The 15554-nt window shown below is 28.0% G+C and overlaps 4 protein-coding genes and 1 long non-coding RNA gene across 20 annotated transcripts in view; 1 reads left to right on the top strand and 4 right to left on the bottom strand.

Moving 5' to 3' along the window:
* Positions 1 to 1381, bottom strand: part of LOC127277583 (protein alan shepard) — a 39329-nt gene extending 37948 nt beyond the window's left edge. For 3 of the 9 annotated variants that reach the window (XM_051298837.1, XM_051298834.1, XM_051298840.1), the window contains exon 1: positions 55 to 1380. In XM_051298837.1, coding sequence (XP_051154794.1) covers positions 55 to 111 — 57 coding nt within the window. In that variant the 5' untranslated portion in view covers positions 112 to 1380. Of the gene's footprint in view, positions 1 to 54 lie in introns of all 9 variants that reach the window. The other 6 variants (XM_051298839.1, XM_051298835.1, XM_051298838.1 and 3 more) reach the window with 4 other exon arrangements.
* Positions 1382 to 2862: 1481 nt separating this feature from the next.
* LOC127277584 (uncharacterized) lies at positions 2863 to 5815 on the top strand. Its single transcript, XR_007842381.1, has 4 exons — positions 2863 to 2964; positions 3302 to 3457; positions 5057 to 5273; positions 5367 to 5815. It is a non-coding gene; the product is annotated as an uncharacterized LOC127277584 (long non-coding RNA).
* A 1534-nt stretch (positions 5816 to 7349) lies between these two features.
* LOC127277452 (thioredoxin domain-containing protein 15) lies at positions 7350 to 9484 on the bottom strand. 2 transcript variants are annotated; one of them, XM_051298573.1, is made up of 5 exons: positions 9329 to 9484; positions 9207 to 9266; positions 8833 to 9005; positions 8416 to 8642; positions 7350 to 7867 (listed from the first exon to the last, which is right to left on the bottom strand). In XM_051298573.1, the coding sequence occupies exons 2-5, from the start codon at positions 9250 to 9252 to the stop codon at positions 7513 to 7515; spliced, it is 801 nt and encodes a 266-aa protein (XP_051154530.1). In that variant the 5' UTR covers positions 9253 to 9266; positions 9329 to 9484; the 3' UTR covers positions 7350 to 7512. The 2 variants fall into 2 exon arrangements, with proteins under 2 accessions (XP_051154530.1, XP_051154532.1); XM_051298575.1 differs by having other exon boundaries at positions 9404 to 9452.
* Positions 9485 to 9621: 137 nt separating this feature from the next.
* LOC127277450 (glyoxylate reductase/hydroxypyruvate reductase) lies at positions 9622 to 11737 on the bottom strand. 5 transcript variants are annotated; one of them, XM_051298567.1, is made up of 5 exons: positions 11539 to 11737; positions 11334 to 11462; positions 10632 to 10952; positions 10085 to 10542; positions 9622 to 9915 (listed from the first exon to the last, which is right to left on the bottom strand). In XM_051298567.1, the coding sequence occupies exons 2-5, from the start codon at positions 11402 to 11404 to the stop codon at positions 9788 to 9790; spliced, it is 978 nt and encodes a 325-aa protein (XP_051154524.1). In that variant the 5' UTR covers positions 11405 to 11462; positions 11539 to 11737; the 3' UTR covers positions 9622 to 9787. The 5 variants fall into 5 exon arrangements, with proteins under 5 accessions (XP_051154524.1, XP_051154525.1, XP_051154526.1 ...); XM_051298568.1 differs by having other exon boundaries at positions 11334 to 11441; XM_051298569.1 differs by having other exon boundaries at positions 11334 to 11410.
* A 257-nt stretch (positions 11738 to 11994) lies between these two features.
* Positions 11995 to 15449, bottom strand: LOC127277451 (bifunctional methylenetetrahydrofolate dehydrogenase/cyclohydrolase, mitochondrial). Of its 3 annotated transcripts, XM_051298570.1 has the most exons (5): positions 15264 to 15449; positions 13803 to 14018; positions 13380 to 13564; positions 12583 to 12951; positions 11995 to 12452 (listed from the first exon to the last, which is right to left on the bottom strand). In XM_051298570.1, the coding sequence occupies exons 2-5, from the start codon at positions 13859 to 13861 to the stop codon at positions 12109 to 12111; spliced, it is 957 nt and encodes a 318-aa protein (XP_051154527.1). In that variant the 5' UTR covers positions 13862 to 14018; positions 15264 to 15449; the 3' UTR covers positions 11995 to 12108. The 3 variants fall into 3 exon arrangements, with proteins under 3 accessions (XP_051154527.1, XP_051154529.1, XP_051154528.1); XM_051298572.1 differs by lacking the exons at positions 13803 to 14018; positions 15264 to 15449 and adding an exon at positions 14052 to 14289; XM_051298571.1 differs by lacking the exon at positions 15264 to 15449 and having other exon boundaries at positions 13803 to 14036.
* Between the last annotated feature and the right edge of the window lie 105 nt (positions 15450 to 15554).

The following is a 15554-nucleotide window of genomic DNA, read 5'->3' as shown; positions in this document are numbered from 1 at the left end:
ATGATAAACGATTTTTCTATTTTATTTTTTATTTACTTTTTAAACAAAACTCACCATCATTTTGTAGTTGATCTTCCTTGCCGCGGCAACATTCTCCATTCTCACCGCCATGTTTCCCTCTTTTCACACGTCGTCTTCGTCGTCTTCTTCTTCTTCTTCTTCTTTTCCACACAGGATTTTTTCACCAAAAAAAAAAATAAAATATCGAAAAAAAAGGAAAAAAATTTTTTTTTTTCCTAAATCCCCCTTTTTTTTGAGCCGGCACTGTGCCTTTTTTTTCCTAATGGCTTGTCTCACTCTCTTGATAATAGCGATTTAATTTTTTTTTTTTTTAATCCTCTCGCACTTTTGAATTACACACACACACAGAGGGGGTGGTGGTGGGGAGAGCCGGGTTATGTTTTGCCCACCGAATTCAAGGATGAGGGGGGGTGGAAGTAAAAAAGAGGTAGTTTTGGAGAAAAAAAATAATTTTATGATTGAAGCACCTTTTGAGTATATATATATATATTTTGTATATATATATATATATGTGTGTGTATGAAAACTGCAACAACTTGCACTCGGATTTCAACGACGACGAGGAGCGAGCGAGCGAACGATAAACGGGGTGTGGAGGAACGGCCTCTCTCGATTCACGGCGGGTGGAGAGGGCGCGGAGGAGTGAAGGGGAGAGAAGAGGGATTTCTCGTTGTTGGAAAGAAGAGAAGGAGAGGGGAGGGCAAGAGGGAGAGAGGAATAGGGCGCAACGATAGGAGTATGAGAGAGAGAAAAAAAAAGAGAGACTGAGACAAGGTTTTGATTTAGAAAAATATTTTCAAAAATTAAAAACAAAAGGGTTATGTCAAGTAATTACTTTGGGAAGATAGTTTATAATTGAGAGGAAAAAAAGGAAAACGAGAGACAATTATTGGTAGTGAAAGAGAGATGATTTGAGGGGCACGAAGGGGTAAAGAAGAGATGGTCGTGTCGAGACGGATGTCGAGTGTCAAGAGGGTGTGTCGGACTCACTATTTTGCCACTAAAAAAAAAAAAATTTAATTTGCTAAAACACTTTTTATATTTCAACACTTGTCACTATAGCAAAATTTTCCTTTACAAATTCTTTTTTTTTTTTTTATCTCGAAATTTTACTATACACACCAAAAAAACACTCACGATTCTTTTTTTTTTACACAAATCACGGCGCGGATTTAGTACAGCATTTTTTTTTTTTTTTTTTGTTACAAAAATAGAGATTGAATTTTTTTTAAATAAATAATGTACAATTATATTTTTGTCGTTTAGGAAACATTTATTATAAGGTGTATGTGTGTTATCTTGTAGGTAGAGTCTAAGCTACTGCCCGGCGAGGTTCGCCCATTTTGTCGGAAACTGACGAGAGTAGTCGCTAGGAGGCACCAGCGATGAAGAGGAGAGAGAGAGGTGAATATGCGAGAAAGAGAGAAAGAGAGAGAGATAGAGAAAAGGGGGCTTCGAGTCGCGAACGACGCGACTTGTCTGCGAAAGCGGCGGTTTTAATACACATATACAAATGCAAAAATAAGAGAGAGGGAACTAGTCACATTGATGGTGCAGAGAAAGATAGAGAGAGAGAGAGAGAGAAAAAAACACATTGTGACGTGAAAGGGGCGGATATTGTGGCAACAGTGCCGTTTAGAGTTTTCAATTGTTATACGTTGGTAGCACTGACTTTTTTCATCAGTAGCGTCGCTAGTATTAACCGTTGCCCTTGCCTTTCTTTTTTCTGCTATTTTGAACAATTTTTCGTATTTTATGATTAAAATCGCAGTTTTGTGAATTGAAGTTTCATTTTTAAAATATTAATAATACCGTACAAAACTGAAAGACCGTAATTTGTTTTTTTTTTAGGTTAAATTGCTCATTGGGCCCAAAACAGAATGAAATCTCTAATTGTAAATCTTAATTTTTTACATGAGAGAGAAAAGGAAAGAAATATCTTTTGTTCTTTTCTCTCTCATGTAAAAGATTTACGATTAGAGATTTCATTCTGCTTAGAGGCATATTAAGTTTCTTACACAAAAAATACAGAAACTAAAATTATGAAAAAGTTTTCAATTCCATAAAAAATTTTTGGCATAATTTTAGTTTCTGTATTTTTTGTGTAAGAAACATAATGGGCAACTTAACCTAAAAAAAAGTTACGATCTTTCAGTTTTGAACGACAGAATAAATTATAATAATAATAATAATAATAATAAGAGTCTCGGAATCGATAAAAATTTGAGGTTAAGTATATTTCGTTCAAAGCAAATAGAGCGTAAGTAGAAAAATAAGAGTGCAAGTGAGATAGACGCATATATTGCTGTCCTTTTTACTCTCATTATTTTCCCCCGCAGTATATCTAAAATTTCAGTAAATATATTGCCAACATAACCTCAATATTGCCACTATTTTTGTAATAATATTGCGAATATTTCGGCGGTCCTGCAAAATAAGTTTCGTTTCGACATTGAAAATTTCGTTTTGTTTTCTAATCGCGACATAACCTCAAAAAAATTTCTTTTCTCGTTAAAACTAAAACTTAAAATAAAATCACAGAAATCTTTTTTTAATTATATATTAAATTATGCGGAAAAACCTAGTTAACCTTAAATAATACAGAAAAAAATTTTAGAAAATATTTTATTGTTGGCCTAAAAATTACAGTAATTGATTTTTAATCATTGTCTCTCTCTCGCTCTCTAATTGCCAATAATGACTTTTTGTTTTATGTCGCCGAGAATAATTTGCTCGCGAAATGGATAATTGATTAATTTATAATTTATGAAAAAAAAGATTATTTATGATAAAAATCAAAAAAAATTTTTTTTAGTTTATTTTTTCCCTTTTTGTTGCAAATTGAATGCTGATTGGTCATTCGCGCGAACGACACTCTGACGTAATCATATATAGCAGTAGAAGTTTTTAACAAGAAGTGCGGAGGGATTTTCTTTGAGAATGGTAAAATATAATAATTTGCGGAAACTATATATATATATATATATGTATTTATATTTATGTGTTTGTGTATACGTAAAAGTAATTTGCTTTTGTTTTGACCGATGTCTTTTCTCGCGTGTCCCTTCTATTAAGCTATATGGACGAGGTCAAGGCCGTTAGCCTCCTTAACCTCCCCCACCTCACCCCCAACCCCTTTCACACGATAACCCGCCAACGCTATACCTTTTCCCTTTTCTTTCTTGCTCTCTCTCTCTCTCTCCATACCTTTTGCACTAAATTGTTCAATTAATTATTCATAATTGGAAAATTATAATTGACAAGAAATTTTTTTTTTCAGATGGGTTTCAATGGAAAAAAAGTATTTTTCGATGGTAATGAAATAAATCAACAAAACAAAATTCGTTTTCGATGAAAAAAAGTATTTTTCGATGGTATAATTAATGACATAACCAAAAAAATTGCTTTTCGATAAAAAAAACAGTATTTTTCGATGGTAATAAAATAATCAACAAAGTTTATTATCGATGAAAAATAGTATTTTTCGATGGTAATTATTGACGCATAACCAAAAAAGTTGGTTTTCAATAAAAGAAAGTATTTTTCGATGGTATTTAATGACATAACCAACAAAATTTTGGTTTTTGATGAAATAACGTATTTTTCGATGATAATGTAATGGTCGGTTTTCAATAAAAAAAAAAAAAATGTAGTTTTCGATGGTATTGTAGTAGTCAGTATAGTTGCCTTTTTTTACTTCTTTTTTTTAAAAAAAATTCTTTTCTGACAAAATTAAAGTTTTCAACAATCCATTGGATGGGTCAATGGGAAGTCAAGGCCGCGCGGTCATTTCCCTCACAATCCTGCGTATAAATAGATTCACGCGACTATATCTACATATATACCTATATAAATGCGCGTATCATAAAATTGTGGTCACAGTTATTCACCATGGGCAATTCTTTATATTTCCAGTTAATGAATTTTTTCAATTTATTCTATTTTTCATATTTTTATCTCAGAATCATATTTGTTTTTTAATAATAAAGCTATAATAATAGTAATTTTTAATAACTGCCTTTTTGTAAATTACTTTTATTATTGTTATTTTTTTTAAAACTTATTAATATAACAATTGTTATATTAGTAATTTTTTTTGTAGTGTTATTTCTCCTTTTATTGAGATAAATGAAAACGGTTATCGTTACAAATGTACTATTTTTTTTTTTTTTTTAATTTTTTGTGTCTCGAATATGAGAGAAAGGATATTTTGTCCATTTAGTCTTGTTAGTTTCATTCTTTTAGAAAGTGTAGACCACTTCCTGCATATATGACAATATTATTCTCGAAAAAAAAAAAAAAAAAAAAAAAATTTGCCTATAAGTCCAGTGCACTCACACGTGTCCCACAATTTCTATATACCTCTCGGACAATGTATATATGTATATATATTAATTTTAACACTTTCCCCGCCAAGTGCAAATTGGCTTAATTCCACAACTCAACCCTGACCGGCTTTATAGATTTGCTAATTATAACATTCGCAGAATAAATTTCAAAAAATTATTGCTGTAAATCACTTAGTATTTTATTTATTAATTATTCTGTATTTATTATAATTATTATTAATTAACTAAAATTATAAAACAATTAAAATTTTAAAGAAATTTTTTTTTTTTAATTTACAGAAGAACAGGTTTTTTTTTCTCGAAGTCATAATCAATAATGATTCGATTTACATGGTTCCTGAAAGTGATTTGACGGTATACAATGGAGATTTTTTTTTTCCAAACACGTGCCATGTTCGCATTGTTACACGATCCCGGGAAAAAAAATCCATAAAAAGTATTATTATATATTTGTATATGGAAACAAGTGTTTAAATTTACGACATATGAAATTTCAATTGTTGAGGTGTGAAAAAATTGCTTTATAATAGAAACGATTGTTCACACATTTAATTTAGAATTTTTCAGAAAAGAATTTTTTTGGCATCAATAAAATTTCAAACAAATAATTATTTGAGAGAGAAATAAATTTTTTTACATGTGACGCAATTACAAAAAAAAAAAAAAATTTCTATATTATTTTCCAGATTCAGAGTCTTGATATTTTAATTATATATGTGCCACACGCCGTGCATTACGATGGTAATATAATAAGGAATATGAATGTATATAAAACGTGTGTCGCGGAAACGCTTTCTCGATTTCTATTAAACAAGAATTAAGAGTATCGATTCGATGGATTCCCCTGGACCAACCATGCAGAACGAAGAAAATATAGTTTTATACTATATAAATACAAAAAAGGTGGATTTAATTTTCTTTTTTCAGGAATCTGATTTTTTTTTTTTTGAAATTTTTCCAATTATAAAGAATTTAATAAATTTTTTCTTTTTTCAGATATGGGAGATATAAAAAACACACATATATATGTGAAGGCATCAGTAATTTCGATGGGGTTGCGTGAACGCAAAAGCGTCGACCTGGGAATTCTGGAGTATCCATAGAGGTCATCGTCCGAACGATCTTTGGAGTTCTACCACCCCTGCGCAGGGATGGACTACCTTTGAGAAGAACGCGGACCATCGACCCTATAATTTCGTCTCTCACGAATCTCTCATCTGTTGGATCAGACTTTAAGAGAGGTGGAATAAAAAAAAGAATCCACACCCGCGTGTGCGGGTTCATGACTCCCAATCGAATTTGTTACTTTTTAAGTAATCGAAAGGGGTCAAATGTTTTTTATGAAAACTAAATCGTAAAAATTTTTTAAATTCAGAAATCATTCTGAATAATTCATATTTTTAAATATGAAATGAACATCCCTATATATAGAAGATAATTAAAAACTTAACATAACCAATAGTAGTAAATTTAAGAATTTTTATCTAAAAGTAAATTTCTTGGTATTACTTTTTTTAAAATATTTTTTAAAGTATTTCTGATCTTTTGAAATATATTGATTTTTAAAGTTTTTATCAAAACTTAAATTTTTTTTTTTTTTTTTTTTTGAGGACAAAAACAGAAGGGGTGTGAAAATGGTTCTTTTCGTCGCGAAGTAAAATCTTGAATTGGGAAATAAGAGAGTGACGGGTGGAACGGCCGGTGGGCTTTTTCGGAACAAAAACGACCCTTTGCTGCAGCCGAAGTAGCTTCCTCCCTTTGGACGAAAGAGAGAAGGGGAGACGAGGACGAGAACCTACGCGTTATTGAGCGGGCATTTCCCACAAAGCGCAGACGAGGGCAACCACCCCGTAGCCAAGCGCCGCAACGCGAGAGAACACTCCCTCTTTCTCTCTCTCTCTTCAATATATGTATATATATACCCTTTCTCACTCCCTCTGTCTGCAGTAAACTCGACCCCTGCCTATATACTACCATATATCTTCTTATTCCTATGCCGAATTCAATACGCTGATAATGTCGACCGGCCAGAGATTTTCATATACATATATATATAAAAGAGCCAATAGATTCAAATAATTTTCTTAAATGCAAAAATCTTTATAAACAATTTTTGTGTCTATTTTTCTTATTGGGAAAACATTCTTGTATTTTTTATCAATTTCACAATTTCGTAATCTAATTTATACATAAGTATACTTAATTTACTTCCTGTTTTTTTTAAGGGTAAAAAAGTAGTTTTTAATAGTAGTTAGTTTTTAATTTCTAAGGATGATGCTGCATCCTATTTGAAGATCAAGACTCGTTTTCCGTATCGCTCGGGAGAAATGTGTAGAAAGAATAACGTTAAGAATGTTTTTGAATATCAAAATAAGGGGAAAAGAAAAGAATATACATTTTTTTTAGCCTTGAGAGTGATGGAAAAAGGAGGGGGTAATTCTTTAATACGAGTTTTCTCTCCCCCCCTTTTTTTCACCCCCGCGAATAAATTCTACTTACGGTCCTGATAAAGGAAAAGAATTCAAATAGGAAAAATGAAAGTCAAAAAAGGAGATAAAAGAAAATTATTATTACTAACTCTTCTGAGGACATTAGTTTAATATTTATTTAAAGAATAAAAATTATTTTTCATTGCAAAAAAGATTTACCTAAAGCAGCAAAATGTTTCATTAAAATAACGAAAGATTTACGCCTGAAACGAGTAAAACTTTTGATACTATTGTGAAACGTTTCGCCGTTTTAGGTAAATATTTTTTCCGTGGGTTGGCTTTCAAAAAAAAATATTTTTCGATTTTTTAATAATTAAATTCAATTTCAATTATTTTTTTTCAAATTTCTAATCTCTCATCTTATTTTTAGTCTTATTGTAAATTAATCTCATTATTGCAAGGAATGTCTTCTAAATAACAGAAAAAGCACTCGTAAAAAATGTATATTCAAAACTGAATACACATTTTTTCCCTCGTGCTTTAAATAAAATACAAAATATCGATATATTTCTTTTTCTAATATATATATATATACATCAATGGATAGTTAAATCCTTTAGAAAAGAATAAAATAAATACAAATCTTATATACGAATAAATAATCATTTTATGATATAGAAAAAAAAGGCGGGGGAAAAAAATTAGAAAAATCTTTAATCAACATGTTCATGTTGTGCATTACTTTCCCGCCATGTATTTTGTACAAGTTCAACAAATTGCCTCCACCAATGACTTTTCGATGTGAAATAAAGTGCACAAGCTGCAATAAATATCCAAGATAAAACGAGACAATAATCAGTCTCATTTGATGGTGTACTGGAAACAGGACCACTAAAATCGGCCGATGTCACATAAATTGAACCATTTGGCTGTTGATTTGTCAATTGAGTTATAAATCTTGAGAATGTGTCCAATGAATAGACAGTGTAATTGAATTTTGCCACTGGTTTGCCATTGTGAAAAATTACCAATGATGGAACGCCAACGATTCCATATTGGGTGTTAAAACTAAAATATTTAAAAAGAAAAATTTTTTTTTTTCTATTTACTCCTTTGTTTCTTAGTTTTACTATATTGGTTTTCAAACATACACTGAGAAAAATGCGGCAAAACGAATAAAGTAACTTTTACTACTTTAAAAGTAAAATCGGAACTGTCCACAGTTTCTGCGCATTTCTGCGGTAATTTTTATTTCAGAAATAGTAAAATTTACTATGTCCGGAATAATTTTTTACTATTTCAGAAGTAAATTTTACTATTTCTTGAAGTAAAAATTGCCAAAAATTGTGCAGTAACTGCGGACAGTTTCGGTTTTACTTTTCAAAATAGTAAAAGTTACTTTATTCGTTTTTCCATTTTTCTCCGTGTAATTATAATTATATTCGATGGTAATGAAATAATTCAAAAAAAAGTTGAATTTCGGTAAAAAAAAAAATATTTTTCGATGGTAATGTAATGGTCAGCATAGTTGGCATTCAAGCCTAATTATTTTCAATAGTAATTTTCTCTCCCAAAAAGGAAAAATTTTAAAAATTACTATTTTATTTGCATTGTACCTTTGATGTTTCATTGCGTCAATTGCAATAGCCTTGATGTGTGGATAAAATCGAGGCAATGCATTAAAATGCGGTGCAGCTTGACTACTAAAAACACACCAACGTGCATAGAATAAAACCACGACACAAGGTCCTGGTAATAATCTTATTTCCGTACTATTTTTCGTCCTATTCGCTGTACCTGGTTCCAACATTAATAATTCGACCAATCTCGTTGCATTTACAATCTAAAATTTAAAAAAAATCAATTTAATTTATTAAAATACGATTTAATTTTTTAGGTTATGTTCTACTTTGAAAAAAAATATCGCCTATTAGGAATTAATTTTTTAGTTCTAGCTATTCCGTTTACAAAAAAAAAATAGATTTTTGGAAATTAAAAATTTTGCCTATAAATTTATTTTCTTTTTTCTATACCTCGACGGGTCCGTAGACTTGGTCATTTATGCAATTGGCTTTGGTAATATTTTTCTTTGGTTCCGTTAATGTAACATTTGATTTTACTTTTAAAAAAAAAAATTTTTCATTTGTTGCATTTTCCTTATCCAATTGAGGAAAATCCTCTTCTCCAAGGACAAACGAAATGCTAACTGTATAAAAAAAAAATTACATTTTTATTATTAAATTATTATTATTATCTATTATTTTTATTTATAAATTTTAATAAAAAATTTTCTCAAATATTTAAGATTTTTAAAAGCAAAACATTTAAAATCGTTACATTTTTACAGTGAGGAAAAAAAATAATTATTTCTAATTCTCTGAAAAAAATTTATTAGTGGAAAACTTACCGAGAAATAGAAGAATTCTTAGAATATTATTATTTTTAAGATACATTTTACAAACATAACCTAGAAACAAAACGAAACAATTATTATATATTAAATTTAATGCACAAATTTTTTGTAATCACTTGAAAATTTTTTTGATTAATATTCTTTCTCCATTTGCGTGTATTTGTAATTTATAATTTTATAAATTAAATTACAAATTGCATTATCGAAGAAAAGAGAAACTCAAAATAAACATTCTGACGTTTCATTATCGAATCCCCAACCTTCTTAACATATAAGAAACCAACCTAACCTTCGGTGAAACATTATCCCGCCATTTTTAAATGACAACTTGCCTTCTGCTAATAACAAATATCGTTTTTTTTTCTTGGAATAAAATAATAAAAGGAAATTAATTAATAAAATAAATTAATTAAAGGAATTTAAATTTAATATTTATTATATATTATTTATAAGATATAAAATATTAATCCTAGAATATTATTATACAAAAAACTTCATAGTATAAATTTTTAGATATATTTACAAAAACTAAATTTTAAAAAAATATAATTTTTTTCTAAGTATTAGAACAAAAATTATAAAATTAATCGATTTGGCATTTCTTCTGGTTTTCCTCTCAGTGCAGCAAGAATATTATTCGCTGTCATTGTTGCCATATTATTCCTTGTTTCAAATGTGGCACTTCCCAAATGAGGAATAACAACTAAAATTTAAATTAAATTATAATTAATAGCCAAATTTTTTTTCTAAAATTAATTATATATTAATTAATATAATTAATTTTAGAAAAAAAATTGGCTACTAATTATAAATTAGTAATTGAAAATTATTTTCCTGTAAAATTTTTTTAGTTATGTAAATAAATAATTTACCACAATTGTCCAATTTAAGTAATTCATGATCAGAGCCAATTGGCTCAGGAGTTGTTACATCCAAACCAGCGCCCCAAATTTGTTTATTTTTCAATGCCTCTATTAATGAGGGTTGATGTACAACTTGTCCTCGACTAACATTTATAAAAACTGCCGTTTTTTTCATTTTATCAAAAGCCTCTTTATTAAACATTTCCTTGGTATCTGGTGTTAGTGCAATAGTGACTATGACAAAATCACTTTCCTTTAAAAGTGTATCAAAATTCACTAATTTCCCATCAAATTTAGCAGCTTCTGGTTTTTCCCTACGACTTGTGTACAATATTTTCGATACCTTGAAACCCTTGAGAATTTCTGCAATTTCGGCTCCTATTCTTCCTAAACCCACAATTCCCACTGTTGAATTTAATAAACCCGGTCCTAACATCCAAGTTGGACCCCAGGCCTTCCATTCATTTCTGTGTAGTAAAAAATATTTTTTTTTTGTATTAAAATTGAAATTTTCGAAATAATTTTTTTAATTTTTTTTTTTTTTTCTAGGACTCACTGGAAAATTGCCCTGTGACCATGGATTAAATTTCGTGATGTTGTGAGCAGTAATGCAACAGTTAATTCAGCAGTTGCTGGTGTTAATATTCCTGGAGTATATCCAACTAAAATATTTCTCTCCTTCATGGCTTTTAAATCTAAATGATCAACGCCAACGGACATGGTTGCAACGACTTTTAAATTTGGACCCGCTGCTTTTAGGACTTGTTCATCAATTTTATCCGACAACAAACAATAAAGTCCATCGACATCGCGAATTTTTGACAACAATTCAGATTGTGAAATTTCATTAGCATGGTCAGCCACGATCAAGTCACATCTGAAAAAAAAATTTTTTTTTCAATTTCACAAGACGAGAAGAAGAAAATTTTCCGAGAAAAAATTCCGTCCACACATTGAAAAATTTATATCTGTGGACGGAGAAAAAAAAAGGTTACTTTAGAAAACCAAATCGTAAAAAAATTTACTTTCTCCAAGAGAGAGAACAAAAAATCATCATCATGAAAATTGGAAAAAATAAGGAATTTAATTTCTTATAATTAAAATTATATACTTTGAATTTTTACAATTCCTGGGGAAATTAGTTAATTAGCAATTATTTTTTGGGGGGGGGGAATTTTTTATACACCCCTTCGGGAACTTAACTTTAATAACATTTAGTTTCGAATCGATTAAATTAAATTAAAAATTGTATATTTACTCTTTTCCAAGTAATTCGAATCCAATTGCAGGAATATCGGGTCGAGTGACAAGTATTTTTGGCCGTGACATAATTCTCTGAGTAGTTGAAAGTTTTGTTGTAATTACCCTCGATAAATGAAAATTCGATCTAATAACTAGAAATTCACTTAGCTTTCTTATAAACATTTATTAAAAAAAAAGAAAAAAAATAGTACTTTACTCACTTGCTGATTTTATTTTTCTAAAAAGTAATTTTTTAAAAAAATTTAAGTAATTCAAATTTAAAATATGAAGACAAATTCTTGAACTCAAAAATTGTGTTATTTTTTTTATATCTTTGACAGAGATTATTTTCTTTATATTTTACGAGATAACCTTACAAACGCGTTTGGACGATAACCTCAAAACGCGAAACTAGAAATTCGCACGCGCACGTGACTTATTAAAAAAAAATTGTGAAGGGAAAGAATGTTTTTTTTTGGAAAATAAATCAAAAATCGGTTTTTCTAGTCAACATTTTTTTTTTTTTTTTTTTTTTATTAAAACTTTCAATAGAATATTTTTTTTGTAGCATTTTACATTCTCTAAACTACAAGTTAATTATTTTGCATAGAAAAAAAATACTGTATTTCTCATGAACATGAGAAGCAAAATATTTATGAAAAAAAAATACTTTTAAGTCTTAAAAATCTCTTTTTATAAATTATTCCGAAAATTAGAAAAATAATAATAATAATAATAATGGAAATGAGAAAAAATACTAATTTTTGAATTCTTCGCGATTAGAAAAAATATTAGCTTATTTGATTTTTTTCTGCTGCTTTAAGAGTGTTTTTCATTAGCATGACAACTGTCATTGGTCCAACACCACCGGGCACTGGTGTAATGTGACCAGCGATTTTTTTCACATTTTCAAAATCAACATCGCCCAATAATTTTTGTCCCTTTTCGGTATTGACTCTCGTTATTCCAACATCAATAACACAAGCTCCCGGTTTTATCATATCTTGTGTAACAAGACCGGGAACACCAGCCGCTGAAACTATCACATCAGCCAATTTTACATGTCTCTTTAATTCCTCGGGTGGTGTGTAACGATGACAAATTGTCGTTGTCATATCCAAAGCGCCCGTCTCACCTGAGAGAATAAATTAAAAATTTTCTTTTATTTAAATTAAAATTATTTTTTTTTCAATTTAAATTAGTCACAATTTTTTGCTTTTTTTTTTTGAAAAATTTTGGTAATTTTTTGTAATTTCATTTTTTACCTTTGCCATCGGAATGAAGAAGCATGGCAATTGGAAGACCAACGTGTTTTGATCGACCAATAACAACGGCATTTTTTCCAAAAGTATCAAATCTTGATCTAACAATTAATTCCTTAACGCCAAGTGCAGTGGCTGGTACAATACTATCGCTGTCGACACAAAGTTTACCCATATTTTCCGAATGAAAACCATCGACATCTTTTGATGGCATTACGGCTTCGCAAATTTTTCTCTCATCCATTGACGGTGGTACTGGTAATTGTACCAAAATTCCATCCACATTGGTATCATTATTTAAATTATAAATTGCATTTAATAGCAATTTTTGTGAAATATTTTTGTCAAAAGTTAGAGTTTCTGCTTCAATTCCTTGTGAATTAGAAGTAAAAAAAATATGTATTAGATAAAATTAAAACATTATTCTAAATATTTTTCTTATTATTACTATTATTATTATTTTTAGGAATTAGAAAAAAATTAGGAATTAAGTACAATAAGGAATTAGAAATTAGATACAATTAGGAATTAGGTAAAATTAGGAATTAGGTACAATAAGGAATTAGAAATTAGATACAATTAGGAAATAGGTAAAATTAGAAATTAGGTACAATAAGGAATTAGATCAATTAGAAATTAGGTACAATAAGGAATTAGGTACAATAAGGAATTAGGTAAATTAGGAATTAGATACAATTAGGAATTACTATTTTTTGAAGAATTAGGCAAATTAGAATAAATTTTTCATGAAAAAAAGAGGAATTAGAATTTGGTTTTTAAAATTGAATTTTAACGCTTACCAACAGCTTTTGCCACTTTAATTTTTCTCGATACATAAACTTTACTGGCAGGATCATCGCCAACAATTATTGCCACTAATTTTGGTCGTCTTTTTCCACTTTTCACCCATGACTCAACTGATGTGCTAATTTCTTTTTCTATTTGCTTTGCAATACTGTTTCCATCAATTATCGCCGCTTCTAATCTATATGCAAACAATAATTTTCATTACTATTATTATTATTATAATTAATCGAATTAATAAATTATTAAGCCTCAAAAACAAAAATAGTATTCCTTAAATCAATTTTTTTACTACGTGTATTTTTTTGGAATAATAATAATTTTTACAATTTAATAAAAAATAGTTTTATTTTAAATTTAAACCAGAAAAAGAATTCGTTTTTTTAATTTTTCGGATTAAAAAAAAAAAAAAAACTCACAACACTTTTGTGGAATGTAATCCCCTTTCAATAACGGGTAATAATTTTTTTAAAAACATTTTTAATGAATTTAAATATTGTACATATTTAAAAAAAACATATACACAAACACAGTTTTAATAATTCTGAGTTTTATTTTATTTTATTTTTTTTTCATTTATTTTTAAATTTCACCGGTAATTATAACAACCTGACGAGTTGATAACTCGCGAATATCTAATCAAATATAGATTCACGTTGTCAACTTACTTAGTAACTCCCATTGCAAAAGTAGATTGAGATCAAACCAGAGAAAGGTGCGCAATATAATTTTTTTTTTTCTCACAAAGTTGTAACAGAAAAAAAACCAAAATAAAAAAAAGAAAGAAAAAGAAAGAAAATAAAATCAACAAGTATAAAATTCTAGTTTTCTATGTTGAGTGAACGGTTGAACCAGTTTTCTCTATGTAAACGAGAAATTAGATTCCCGCGTTTTATATATATACTCTTGTTTTTGTAATAAAAAAAAAAAAAATTCTAATGTGGCAATAATCGCTTTCACAATAATAATTTTCTATAACATATTTTGTGATATACGTTAAAAAATTTTTTTTATCGACCCCCTGCGAAGATGATAAATATTTTGCATAAAAGATAGATAAATTTATATTCTTCATTCTCATTGAGATTTATCCCACGCGAAAAAATATTATATACGCAAATAAAAGATTGACAAATATATTATGGGTATATAGATAATAAAGAATATTAATCAAAAAAAGCGAAAATATTTTTTTTTTAATATTTTAAAAATCTGCTATAATGATAAAATTAAATTTTTTCCAAAATTTTCCATTAGAAATAATAATAATAAAAAAAAAATATTCAATACTTTTATTATTAAACTTATAATTATTTACTATGACAATTTTAATTAAATATTTTTTTTTATATATAATTAATATATTTTTTTAATTAAAAACTTTAATTTAATTTTTTAAAAAATATATTTAATTAAAATTGTTATAGTTAATAATAATAATAATAAAATATTAAAATTTTAAAATAAAATTAAAACATTAAAAACCGTTTTTCTATTAAAATATTTCAAAACTAATTTTTAGGTGTCAAAAACTCCATTATAATTTATATTTATTTTGTTTAAAGAAAAAAAAGAAGTCGAATTATTATAAAACTTTAAAAAACATTTTGTTTTTTTAGGCAATAGAATAAATTTATGAATTATATTTAGAAAAATTTATTTTGCAATTTTGAAAATCATCCCCCGGTATTTTATAGGTTATGTTATAATATATATATTTTTGGTTAGGTAGAAAATAATTTATAAATATATATATATATATATATATATATATATATTACAACATAAAATAATATAATATAATATAATATAATATAATATAATATAATATTTGCTTCCTTGAAACTTGTAAATAAATTAAATATTTTAGTCGCACTCACAAGTTTATTTAAAAAAAAAAAAAAAAACATTGTTAAAGGAGCATTTTTCATTTATTATTCTCTGTTCTTTTTTGTCAATAAACTTTTGCTAACGGGAAAATTACTGTGATAATATTCAAATATCATTTGTGATTTTTTAAAGACAAATGATAATTAAATGTTTATCTTAATTGTTCCTTGATAAATTATAAATATAAATATAGATATCAATATATAATACCCGTTTATCAACTGCCAATTCTTTCTTAGAATTCTATTAATAGTTTAAATTCTTCTTACCAGAGGCAGCAC

This window comes from Leptopilina boulardi, unplaced genomic scaffold, assembly GCF_019393585.1.
Source record: "Leptopilina boulardi isolate dan_hultmark-lab unplaced genomic scaffold, ZJU_Lbou_2.1 LbouV2_169, whole genome shotgun sequence".
In the NCBI taxonomy this organism is placed as follows: Eukaryota; Metazoa; Arthropoda; class Insecta; order Hymenoptera; family Figitidae; genus Leptopilina; species Leptopilina boulardi.
Note: the sequence above shows the minus strand (reverse complement) of the source record. Positions and strands in the feature narration are given on the sequence as shown.